Source organism: Rhinatrema bivittatum, chromosome 3 (assembly GCF_901001135.1).
Source record: "Rhinatrema bivittatum chromosome 3, aRhiBiv1.1, whole genome shotgun sequence".
NCBI classification, from domain to species: Eukaryota; Metazoa; Chordata; class Amphibia; order Gymnophiona; family Rhinatrematidae; genus Rhinatrema; species Rhinatrema bivittatum.
This window is the reverse complement of record NC_042617.1, coordinates 559517553-559530928: the sequence shown is the minus strand read 5'-3', so window position 1 is coordinate 559530928 and position 13376 is coordinate 559517553. Positions and strand designations below refer to the sequence as shown.

Here is a 13376-nt window from a genome sequence, read left to right as displayed (position 1 = left end):
ATATCCACAGTGGGCAAAGCCTCTTTCCTACAGCTTCCAGCATCCAAAATTTGAAACAGTACCTACTGAGGGAGGGTCTGGTACTAGTAATAAACACTCTGATACCATAAGATTAAACTACTGCAACTTGTTATATGCAGGCCTACTACATGCACAAGTCTGCCACCTTCAGCTTGTCCAAAACACTGCTGCATGCCTGCTGCTGGGTTTGAAACTATCAGATTACATCACCCCTGGCCTACAATCTACACTGGCTGCCTGTTAACAGCAAGGTTGAAGTGAAAATCCTCTCAATAGTCTAAATGGCATGCAATTACAAGAGCCTATCATACATCACAGACCAGCTGAATCCAACTGAGCCAAAATGCTCAGCTTCCCACAAGAGATCCACCTGCACATTGCATATACAGCCCAGGCCAAATTATCTGGAACCAGCATGAAACCATTTTTCTTCCTGGCACTCAAATTGTGGAAAACTGTTCCAAAAGAAGAACCATCAAGGATTACCTTGTGTTCAGGCCTGCCTTACTACAATATGCCACATTTTCCAGTGACTCACTCTCATGCTAAGCAGCTTAGATTTCTAATGAGACCCTACCCTGGACCAATCCTAACGCCACACTCCAGAATGTACTGAAACTACCCAAGGATCCCTCCCCCCACCCCTTGTTGTTCCGAGCATTGAAACTGCCTATAATCCCTGTCCCCATCCTCCTAACCTGCCTAATGCAGTCCCTCTTTATTATTATTTGTATTGCTGTTATTGTACTGATTTATGCCATCACAAGCCGTTAAGCCCGTTACAGCGGGCTACATTAAAACTTTTTTTTGGTTCGGTTTTCGGAAACGGCTCTCTTCTAGACTTCTTCTCCCTCACTCCCCCTTCCCCTCTCTAATTCACCTCGGTCACTCATCCTCCTCCTCCTCGGTCACTCACCCACCTTCCCTTCCCTCGGTTTTATTCACTCTTTCTCCCACTGCCTCCCTCCCCTCTCACTGAAACCCCCTTCCCTCACTCTCACCTCCCCCCCCCCCCCCCCCCATTCTCACTCACACTCCCTCACCTTCCATCCTCAGTCACTCCCCATCCCCTCCCATCCCCTCTCAGTCACTAGCTATGTGACTCCTTCCCTTGCGGCACGGCACATCTGTCAGAGCTCTCGACGTTCCTCCCGTCCCAACTCCCTCCCCCCGATACTCCTTGTCCGCTTGCTGAACTCGTGCGGTTCTCATCTCCATGGAGTGATGAACTCGGGCCGGTTCTCGTCTCCATGGAGAGAGAAGCATGGCATGTTGGTCAGAGCTCTCTGTTCTGCGCATGCGCGGTAGAGCTGCTCTCTACTGCGCATTTGCGGGCCGTCGGTCAGAGCCTATCTTCTTCCCTTTCCTGCCATCCCCTCTCATCTTCCCTTTCCAACCCCTACCCTCTCCCTCAGCCCTCCTCCACTCCCTCTCTTTCTCTTCTCTATAACTTTACCCTTCCCACTTACTCACATCCTCTTCCTTCCATCCCCTCTCATCTTCCCTTTCTTTCCTCTCTCACCTCATCCAGAACCCCTTCCCTCTCCCGATGTTGTTGCACTAGCGGCAGCAGCAGCTCGGGTCCCTCGTTCTTGCTGCAAGACATCTGCCGCTTGCCCGCCACCACCAGGGTCCCGTTAAGCGCGGCCCGCTGGACGGCACAGACACGGAGATGGGAGGTCTCAGGGGGTCTCTCTAGTGTGCCTCACCACTGGGCTCGTTACTGGCCCACCTGATGCTCGGATACCGCCACCGCAGCTCCTCCCCGCCGCTTCCAAGGCAGCCCTCACACGACTCCATTTCCTCCCAGTGCCATGTTGCTCCACTCTGACCAACGTGCTGTCTCGCCCGTGCATGCGCGGTAGAGCTGCTCTCTACTGCGCATTTGCGGGCTGTCTGTCAGAGCCCATTTATATTTATTTATTAACTTTTATTTACCGACATTCGTGAAGCACATCATGCCGGTTTACAATGAACTCAGGCGGAATATTGTAGATAATTGTCTCACCATTTTTGTATTGATCTGTGCTTCAGCTTATACTACCATTATTATATTGATCCATACTGCACATAACGCTAAATAAACTATGCTGTTCTCTGCCCTGAGTCAGTTTGATGTGATGGTTTATAAAAACAATAAATAATTTCAGACAGTTCCCTAAATATATTGGCACATGTCTTGAGCCCATTCAAGGGAAATCTGAAGCTTCATATCTAGGCTTCAGTTAGAAGTAAAAACGGTCATAATTTTAAGGCAATCCCAGATTTTTGGAGGCAGATTATAGATGCAGATTGACGATTAAATCCCTGCCATGATTTACAGAGCTCAAGTTTTGCTTCCTAGATCATGCTTTTCCTTTTCGTTTTATTTCCTTATTATTAAAGCTACACTGGGTTATTTTCCAGGCCATGAATGTTCCATAGAAGAGATGGAGCATGTGCGAGAGATGCAGGAGAAATTAGCTCGCTTGCACTTGGAGCTATATGGGGAACATGAGGAACTTCCTGAAGATAAGAGAAAAATAGCCAGCGACTCCAACCTTGACAGACTGCTCTCGGATGTAAGTTAGTGGAGAGAAAACTTTTCTTGTTGTCTCTGCAGTTTTCTCCTAATCCTTTGTACTTCCAGTTCAGTTGGATCCTAGTTCAGTGAGCCTTCATTCTCATCAACCTGGTGATTTCCCCCCTATTTTCTGTCTCTTCCCTCCCCATTGTACCAAGTCTGGTCATTGCAGTAATGATTCTGGGCCAGATATGCATCAGGGACACTGCAAACAGGGGCTCTGAACTTAGCTACTAGGTATTGCCTTTAAGCAGTGACCATGATTTCCCTCCCCCTTGCAGTATTCCCAGTCCCTACCAACCCAGGGAATGGAAGAAACTGACTTTGGGACCAAACAGAGGAGCTTCTGCATGAGAATGTACAACACTTACTTTTCTCTGGGCTGGCTCAGTAGCTCAAAGGCCATTTGTGCATAGAGTTTCAGCAGGGATAGAAACCAATCTGAGAAATAGGGTGGGGGAAAAAATACTGCTGTGAAGGAAAAAACACTGTTGTGAGGAAGACTTTTGATTGTAACCTGACCCTGTCTTTTTTTATTTGAGATAGCTGGTGCAGGTTCCCCAGTCCCTCTACCACCATGACAGAGGAAGAAAATGAAGCTTAAAAGCAGACAGCCTTGAATTTTATTTTTTTTTTTTAAAAGAATATAAATGAATCCTGGAATCTCCTCCTGTAGGAGGCTGTTATTTCAGAATCCATGTCTGTTTAAAAACAAACAAAACAGTCCTTCCTTGTTTCTAACATGGTACTTGTAATTGATTCCAGTAGTACTGCAGTAGTTGGAACTGAACTTTTGATGTCACTGCAGGAATGTGGCTAGACATATGGAACTGCACTGACATTACTGTGGCAGTTTATAGCAGCACTATGTAAAAAGAATGTGAGTTTTATAACATTGCTAAATTCACAGTTTATGTTGTCAGTAATTACAGTATTTTGTTTACATTGTTCAAATCTGCAATAGTCCTCCGGTATGACATGCTTTGCTTTAGGTTTTTAAGGGTGCAGGTTTACTGAAATCTAGAAAGAGCCATGGACAGTGCATTATTAGAAATTCCTGAGCTTGATAGGACAAGGAGAGAGATTTAAAAGGGTAAATGCTTGGCAACCAAGAATGTTAGTCCCCGGTGACTTGCCTGGCAGTTTGTCATGGCAGTTTGCCTGGAAGCCCATGAATCAGGATCAAGTTGGCCCACTCCTTCCACTACCCCTAAAAGAGAGAAGTTGTATGTTTAGTAGCCACCTACAGAGAATAAAGGGGCCAATAAACCTATCTGGTTAAGTGAGTTGGGATATTCAGTGGCACAACCACGCCGCTGAATATGCCCAAATAACTTTAAAGTTAGTGGGATAAGTATATCCGGGTAACTTTAGACCTGCTCAGTAACAGGACTAATTTATCCGGCTAAGGGGCTGATGCAAAAAAAAAATACGCAGAAAGCGGGCACTGAAAAGTCAGCGCTCTCTTTCTTAACGCGCACATGGTGTCCTCAAGGTGGGGGGTGCCATGCTATATGCAAATTAGGGGGTCGCTTGCGTGCCCCTAGCGCCTCCTTGCTGACATGAACCCGCGGCAGCCGCCGGTTACAAAAACAGACATCGGTAAACTCGGCATCAGTTTTCATTAATGGCAGACGGCCGGTTATGAAAACCTATGCTGAGTTTACCAGTGTTGGTCTTCCTAACTTGGCAGTCTGCCGAGGTATTTATTTATTTATTTATTTATTTTTTTACTTAAGAAGTACAGAAAAGCAGTTTTTTCTGTTTTTCTGTACCTCTTTTACATGCACTCAGCTATTAATGCCTGCTCCAGGCAGGTGTTAATACCTGAGAGCTAAATGTGCGTCTGAGATGCACACTTTTTTTTTTTAATGCAGAGCGAATGAGTAATAGCCTCATTCACATGCATTTGCATGTGATGAGCGCTATTGCATTCACTCCACGTTGGACACTCGTTAAATAGGCACTAATCCCCCTATTGCATTAGGTGGTGGATTAGCGCCTATTTATCCCGCGTCCGACTGAGGGTTATACAGTGCGCTCCGCTGAGCACACTGTATTGCATTGGCCCCTAAGTTAGCCAGATAAGTAGCTTTTTCCTGTTGTATCCCTGTCCTACCCATCACTTATCCTGCTAACTACTTAGCCAGATAAGTAGTTATCTGCTTAAGTAGTGGCAGCTGAACAGGCCAGATATTCAGTTGTTGCCACTTAACCAGAGAAGTCCCCTACTTATCTAGCTAAGTGAGGCTGAATATTGATCTCAAAATATTTAAATGCAAAATTATTAAACTACAGTACTTGTTTCTGATATTATGTCTGTTTACTTTTCAGTTAGAAGAGCTGAGTTGTTCTATGTATCCTTTTTTTTTTACTCAAACATCTGGCATATATTTGACTGGCAATCTGCTGAAACTTGATCAACTTTCCCTCCCCCCTACAACCAAGGAGAATTAATTTAACATTTCATGTCACGTTTTAAGCATCGTTTTGCTGTTTCTTGGCATCTTGATGGTATTTGCATCTGACAGGCCAGTTCCAGTTGTGTTTTAGATTTGTTAAGATGTTCTAATGTGTGCCTATGGTGATTTCATCTGAACAGTTTTGTCGAAGCAATCTTAAAGTTGCATCTCCAGCATAAGTGACTTATTTGGCTGAGCTGTATTGTAGTATTCTTCTCTTTTTACCATAGGCAGAAAGTGGTCCTGAGCTTGTTTTGCTGTGTGGTAGTCTTTTAGTTTGTTCTAACATGAAATTGCTTCCTCAAGATGATACTTAACTATTATAAAATGATTTGTTATAAATCCTGACTGGCTGAGTTCTTGACTAAGTTCATCAGTGAGAAAGTCTCTCCTGGAGAAAGAGAGGCAAATCAACTTTTATTATTCACATTCATTCCAAAGATCACCATGATGTATATAGTTATCTTTGAACATTACAGATAGACATCCAGTGCCAGCTGACCACTGGGAGGCTTCTTATTGCTAACACCATCTGCCTGGATGCAGAGGGGCAGGCAATTACCTTGCCTTCCTCCTTCAGGTTATAACAGCCCCTGCTCCTCTGCGTTCAGTCTTCAAGTATTTGCCACTAGAAGAAGTACAGTCCCCCGCAAACTGGAAATAAAAAGAAATAAAAATTGAAGTTTCAGGTTCTTTTCAAATGCATTTATGCAGGTGAATGGGCTTTTTTGAAAATACCCATGGGTTGTTATATGTGTAAAATTACATATGGAAACAATTTTGTGCATACTTTTACATGGGGTGGGTGGAGTTGGGGCAGGAAAATCATTTACATATGTATTTTTGAAAGTATGCACACAAATGTTTGTACAGACATTTAAACCTGCCCTCTAGCAGGTATAAATGTGTGCAGAATTCTGCTAATTTTTAAAATGGTCGTGCCTGTAAATCCACTTGAAAAATTAGGGCTGAAGTCTGCGTGTTCTGTTGTACACGCAGACTTCAGCCTTATGCGAGCTGTTACAAAATTACCCTCCCTATGAATGAATTGGTACCTGTCATTTTTTAGGTAATTTAAGTCTGTTTTCAAAGTTATTATTGTGTTGCTTTTATGCTGGTGTATATATTCTCTCTGTTCCTTGTTGTTCACAACGTAATTTCCCTAGTATAGTAAATGGAATGTTTTGGATACCTGCTGTACTACTTACTCTCTCAGATGGCAGTCCTCTCACATGTCATCTGAGGAGTCCAGCTCGGAACTTTGATCTCAAAGATTCTAGAGCTTTCAACATACTCTATCGATCATTAGGGTGGCCAACTTTTCCTTTGGGAGGGGGGAGGTTACACTTTACGGTCAATTGTTGATCCACTCATTGGTTAGCTATCAAGCACCCCCCTCTCAATTATTTTGTTTTATATATAACACTCCCTTTTCAATATACTTATTTTATATGTATCACCAGTTTTGGGGTGCTTGGTATTCACACCCTTGAGGTGATGAAACAGTTCTCCAGGGCTGAGAGCTGGGGACAGGATTTCCTGCTGGGCCAGTGCCTGGCCGAGAACACTCCATCCAAATGAAACACTTTCCAGTCTCTAATTGTACTCTAAAGAAAAGATAGTTTAATTCAGAGTCTTCAGTAAAAATAGTGACAATCAAGTAGATGCAGGTAGAATTACAATTTAAAATGAAATCACAGTTCAAAGAAAGCTTTAGTCCTCTCTTCACAAACTTCCCTTTTCAAGATATCTTCTTGGGGTGGCAACACAAGGTCTCCAATATCTTTGTTGCTTCTCCCTCCTTTGTCCCCTGTTGCAAAACTAGGCTAGTATTTTCTTCCACTCCTCTACCAGATGGTTACTTACTGGAACTTTTGTTCAGCTACAGGAAAAACCCGTTAGAAGTGTCTTCAAGATTCTCCAAGCCCAAGGCAGGTAATCTCTGGCTCAGTGTAGGGTCCTAATACAGCAGAGTCCTTAACCTAGTAAGTCCAGGAGTAACCTGCAGCTTCTGAGCAGTCTCACTCCCTTTTCTTCCTTAGGCATCTAGGGATTTAAGTGGAAAATCCCCAGCCTCACTCCTGGCTGCTCCCTTCTGGGATCTCTCGAATGGATGTCAGCTCCAGCCAATTTCTTTCAGTGAAATCTCATCAGCCCCCGACTCAGGAGAGCCAGGGCTTTTTATTATCTCTTCTCATTATCAGGTCCTTGAGGGGAGGTACCCCCTTGTCTGTCAGAGAGGTGAGTGACACCCCTTGACACAGAAGATGACCCAGGGCTCTGGAAGATTCTCTCCTTTCCAACTGACCCTCTCTTTCTGTGCATATCCTGTGCACTTCCAGCAGATATTTATTTACGGGCCGATACAGTAAAAATCGCAGGAGAGCGGGCAAGTGCCCGCTCTCCTGTGCGCCCGATACAGTAATTTAATTTATTTAAACTAGGGCCTGCGGTAAAAAGAGGTGCTAGGGACACTAGCGCATCCCTAGCGCTTCTTTTCGGATAGGAGTGGCGGCTGTCAGCAGGTTTGACAGCCGACGCTCAATTTTGCCGGCATCAGTTTTCGAGTCCGCTGACAGCCACGGGTTCGGAAACCAGACCCCAGCAAAATTGAGCGTCTGGTTTTCAAGCCGCGGGCCTATTTCAAATTTATTTATTTATTTTTACTTTTTTTTTATCTTTCGGGACCTCCGACTTAATATCGCCATGATATTAAGTCGGAGGTCCCTGGCGCCGGCAGAAATTAACGCCTACCTTTGGGTAGGCACTAATTTCTTAAAAGTAAAATGTGCGGCTTGGCTGCACATTTTACTTACTGAATCGCGCGGGAATACCTAATAGGGCCATCAACATGCATTTGTATGTTGCGGCCTCTATTAGGTTCGGGGTGTTGGACGCGCGTTTTTGATGTGCTATTACCCCTTACTGAATAAGGGGTAAAGCTAGCATGTCAGTCGCGGGTTAACAGTGCACAGTGCACTTTTAATCTCTAACAGGCCTGTTAGAGATTAAAAGATTTCTAGTACACAGGCCTCCTTGCAAAAGGAAATTTTTCCTTCACCTGCACTCCTGCTAACATCTTCAGCTTTGATACACCTCTCTGTGGCATAGGGACCACATATGAAATGTTAATTCAATTATATTTATTTATTTATTTATTTAACACTTTTCTATACCGACCTTCATGGTAGAGACCATATCAGATCGGTTTACATCGAATTGGGGAACTGAACCAAGAACAGTAACCAAAAACAATAGGTTGAGCATGAAAAAACAAAGTTACATTTAACAGGGAAATTAAACTTGGAAACAAAGGCTGCTGGAAGGAAGGAAAGGCTTGAGATAACGGAGGAATTATTAGTATTATCCTCAAACACATCAACCGCAGCCTTTCATTAAGTTTTTTGTTTTTTTTTTTATTTATTTTTTGAGTATAACATTTATAACAAAATGATATAATCAGGAATTCCAAGGAACATAATAATTTCCATACAATTTCATAACACATATTAAAGGTTATCTAGCCCACATCAAGGGGGAATGAGGAGCGAGTCTGTTAAGCTGAAAATATTTCTATATTACAACCTATACTATATGCCATTACACATTAAGTGATGTTTTATCCCTTGAAAATCGCTCTAAGTGTATTGGATCAGTAAATACAAACTTATTGTTCTGGTACATTATCTGGCACTTACAGGGGAATTTTAAGTAAAAACTAGCCCCAATCTCTATAAGTGATTGTTTAAAAGACAAGAACTGCTTCCGTCGTGCTTGAGTAGCACGAGAGACATCAGGAAAGACCTGTCCACAAAAATTTTGATCTTTATGCTGAAAATACTTTGTGAAGAACAGGTCTTTTTCTTGTCTTAAAGAAAAAGAAATTAACAAAGTTGCCCTGGTATTTATATTGTCCATGGAGTCCTCTAAAAAGGTAGAGACCCCTGGACTTTCCATTATATCAATTCCACCTTCTGGAGCCTTTAGTGTACTTCCTTTTGGTATATAATACGTCTTAGAGAGAATAGGGATTTGCATAGGATCAAAGGACAATCCTTTCATTAAGTTTTGCTCTCTTTCACAACTAAAACATCTTAACAGAGAGGTTCCAATTATAAGAAAAGTAGTCCAAGTGCCTATAATTAAAAACTCACCTGAGCTAAAAGATTCCAATTTATCCCTGTCAACTGAAATGCAGAATGTTAATACAAACAAAAAAAACACAATTCAAAATGTTTGTATACTTATTCCAGAAGTCTAAGAAGTAAGATGGGAAAATTAGAATGTCTAGCAGTGAATGATGACATAGACTTAATTGGCATCTCAGAGACATGGTGGAAGGAGGATAACCAATGGGACAGTACTATACCGGGGTACAAATGATATCGCAGTGACAGAGAGAAGCACCTGGAGGCGGTGTAGCACTTTGTCTGGGATGGCATAGAGTCCAACAGGATAAACATCCTGCATGAGACTAAATGAACAATCAAATCTTTATGGGTAGAAATCCCTTGTGTGTTGGGGAAGACTATAGTGATAAGAGTATACTACCATCCACCTGGCCAAGATGGTGAGACGGACAGTGAAATGCTAAGAGAAATTAGGGAAGCTAACCAAATTGGTAGTGCGGTAATAATGGGAGATTTCAGTTACATTTACCCAGTCAATATTGGGGTATCTTCGGGACATGCTAGAGAGATAAAGTTCCTGGATGGAATAAATGACAGTTTTATGGAGCAATTTGGTTCAGGAACCGATGAGAGAGGGAGCAATTTTAGATCTGATTCTCAGTGGAGCACAGGATTTGGTGAGAGAGATAAGTGGTAGGGCCGCTTGGCAATAGTGATCATAATATGATCAAATTTGAATTAATGACTGGAAGAGGGACAGTAAGCAAATCCACGGCTCTTGTGCTAAACTTTCAAAAGGGAAACTGTGATGAAATGACAAAAATAGTTTAGAAAAAAAACTGAAAGGAGCAGCTACAATTTCAAAATGGCCACACATAGTGGCAGAATTCATGCTCCTTTTAAAAGCCAACCATGATGATGTAGGTATATGTGATCAGAGAGGACAGCTGTCAAACAGAATGTCCAGAACAGGAAGACAGTTTGTAAAAATCAAAAAACTGAAACTAGAGCATTTTTACTCATAAAAATTATTTCTTTAGAAAAAGTGAAACCACTCAATCTCAGAGTTCATCCCTACAGGGTATACAAAATGTAGACAAAAAATCCACTATTGTTCATGACGTAATAACATTTTCCACCCCTCCAATCATCTTTTACTTCATCTAAAATTGTCCATTTGATGTCACAAAAGGAATGTCCAGTGGTGAGAAAATGAGCCACTATCGGTGCCTGTAGCTTTTTGGTTCTTAAGAAACTCTTATGTTCCAGAAGACAAGTGCAAAAAAATCTAATAGTTTTCCCACATCTTGAAGACCACACGGGCATTGGAGCAAATACACCATGCATTTTAATGTACACGTGCGAACATATGTGATTTTCATAATTCTCCCAGGAGGAGTAATAATTTGGCCATCCGTGTTTTGCATATTGCAAATGGCAAATTGTTCACACTGCTGATTCCACTGTAATACCCTCCGCTTCAGGTGGAGAACTCGTGGACAGCCCAGTCTTTGATATTAAGTGCTCTTGCAAATGCAAAACGGATGGGAGGTTGTGTACAAGTAAAATGATCTAAAATACTCCAATGTTGCCGTATGTTCCAAATCCTAGGGGACAATGGAGAATGTCTCAACACACATGTTGTTCTATCCACTGTTTCCTGTTGTGCTTTAGGAGTCAGTAACCATTCCTGATGGTTAAACAGGGCCCTACGGTAAGCCCGCCTGTCGGTGTAGTGTGGCTATCTTTTATCTAGAAACCTTGCGGCTAAAACTCAAGCTTGTTTTTTATACTCTGATGTCTCAGAAGATATCTGACGTATTCTTAAAAATTGTCCAAATGAGCTAAATTTAAGAATGGGGCAAATTGTTTCCATTGAAAACTTTCACTTCCAGAAGTTGCAGGAAACTAAATTCTTGCATAAAAATAATTTCAAAATTGTGCAAACAAAGCTGACCTAGAGCTTTGTTTCATTTTACACTTATACTGCCTTCATGAATATTAAGCCAAAGCAGTTTATATCAAAGATAATAAATACAATCAAATTTTGTATTTGTTTTTATGTATTTTGGGGTATCTTACAGTTTTATTCCATTACGTTTGCTTGGTCCTTACATGAATGTCTTTTATTTAAATCATTTGCTTGCAGTGGTCGCCTCCCAGTATATTACCTGTTCTTGTTTACATGTTGGGAGATGTCGTCATAAGTGAATTAAATTCCCTCTAGTGGTTAGAAGGGCAAGCTGAGAACCAGAAAAGCCAGGGTTTGATTTCTGCTTCTCTGTGTGACCTTAGATGTCACTTTACCTTCCTGCAGCAGCTAAAGAGGGAGGGGCTGACTCAGGACCTCATCTCATGGCAGCCAAAGGAGAGGGCTGCTGATGTCCCCATCCTGTGGCATCTGAAGAAGGGGTGGTGCCTGAAAAAGATGCCCTGTGCAAGCAGGAGCCAGTATTCATATGTGCTTGAGTGGCAGCCTGAGTATATGTGTGTGAGGAGAGCATGTGTGTGTAGCGGAGCAGGGCTTTGTAGCAGAGCAAATTGTCTTCACACAGAGCACGTTCCACTGTTCTGAACACCACCTGGTGCCCACAGATAGCAGCGTGACTGAATGACACACACCTTTTTTTATACACACACATTTCAATATTTGTTTATGAAAAAAACCCTTAACTATACATATACCAGACAAAAACTACATTTAGCAGATTCTCAGGATGTTCCAAAGACAACTACCAATTGAAATTGAATTGAAACAGGATATCTCACTTGGGGATCTTTGCAGTATTTGTTCACAGTTGTCATGAAACCTCTTCATCTCCTGTTTCAAAGACTTTATGTAAATGCAGTTATTTTCACACATTCCTCTTGACATGTTTGGGTGCCGTACAATTTCCAAGGCTGGATTCCTTGTTGTGATAAAACCATGTATTGCAAAATGTGGCTGAAACATTTGAAGCAGAGTGTTACTAAGCTTTTATATTACTGATCTTATTGGCCAAAAATTATGGGACTCTTGAAATTGCATTAGCTTTCTTGTTTAATGTTGTACAAATTGCTTTTGGATTTATATTTTGTTCCATAAAATTGAAATAAACATGTATAATTGGGCTAATTTTGCATGACTTTGTCTGTCTAACTTCACAGTTTATATAAAGGCTGTGATGATTTTATTTTTTGTTTGTCAGTAACAAAAAAACTGAAATCAGTATATGATTTTACTACTAAATACATTTTTGATTTATATAATACAAGCAAACATCTACAATGTAATAATGTCTTTAAACATATGGTAGTATAGTTTGTGTATGTAATGAATAGCACTTTTCCTTTGACTTAATTTTAAGCTGGTGTATTAGGCCAAAGAAAGCTATTATTACTGTAATGAGCACACAAGGCTGTGAAACAGGTTCAGGTATCCCTCCTATATTCACTGTTCTTGAGAAAGTCATTTATTAGAAAACTCTGTAATGTGCACTTTTTGAAGAGTAATATTTGAGTTAATTAAAACAAATGTGTATACAGAGTCATTTATTTAAAACCTTTTCTATACCGGCATTAGTGGGTACATCACACCGGTTTACATTGTAACAAAATGGTTGAAAATACATCTAACAGGGCTAGTAAACAGTAAGGGTGGGGGGCACACGAGATAGGAAGGAAGGATAGAGCAACAGCAGAAACATCTTAACAAAGTAAATCAGAATAAATACAACTCTTAATTACTAATTGAATAGAGATAATTAGTAATTGACTGAGGCTATATACCTATGGGAGTGAAGTATGATTGACGAGCTATATACATAAGTAGGTAAGGTTTAACTGGCATTATATACATATATAATTAAGGTATAAATACACACAGGTAAGGTAAGTTGGCATTGTATACATATGTAATTAAGGTATAAATACACACAGAATATCTGGATAGGACTTCAAGGAGGGGCTTTTAGACTGGAATGTATAGTTGTTGGGGGGGGGGGCAGCTGTTAATCAGGGAAGGCCAGTTTGAACAGCCATGTTTTGAGTTTCTTTCTGAATTTAAAATAACATGGTTCGAGACAGAGAAAAGAGGGCAAGGAGTTCCAACGTGCAGGGCCAGCAATTGTGAGGGCGCATTCTCTTGTGGAAGTGAGATGTGCTGTTTTGAGGGAGGGCACGTGAAGGGATCCTTTGTTGATAGATCTCGTGGCTCGATTT

The 13376-nt window shown here is 41.5% G+C and overlaps 1 protein-coding gene across 2 annotated transcripts in view; it reads left to right on the top strand.

Moving 5' to 3' along the window:
• CCDC28A (coiled-coil domain containing 28A) overlaps nucleotides 1-12703 on the top strand; it is a 52337-nt gene extending 39634 nt beyond the window's left edge. For both annotated transcript variants that reach the window (XM_029596466.1, XM_029596467.1), the window contains exons 4-6: nucleotides 2428-2582; nucleotides 4919-4941; nucleotides 11865-12703. In XM_029596466.1, coding sequence (XP_029452326.1) covers nucleotides 2428-2582; nucleotides 4919-4941; nucleotides 11865-11919 — 233 coding nt within the window. In that variant the 3' untranslated portion in view covers nucleotides 11920-12703. The remainder of the gene's footprint in view (nucleotides 1-2427; nucleotides 2583-4918; nucleotides 4942-11864) is intronic.
• Nucleotides 12704-13376: the final 673 nt, after the last annotated feature.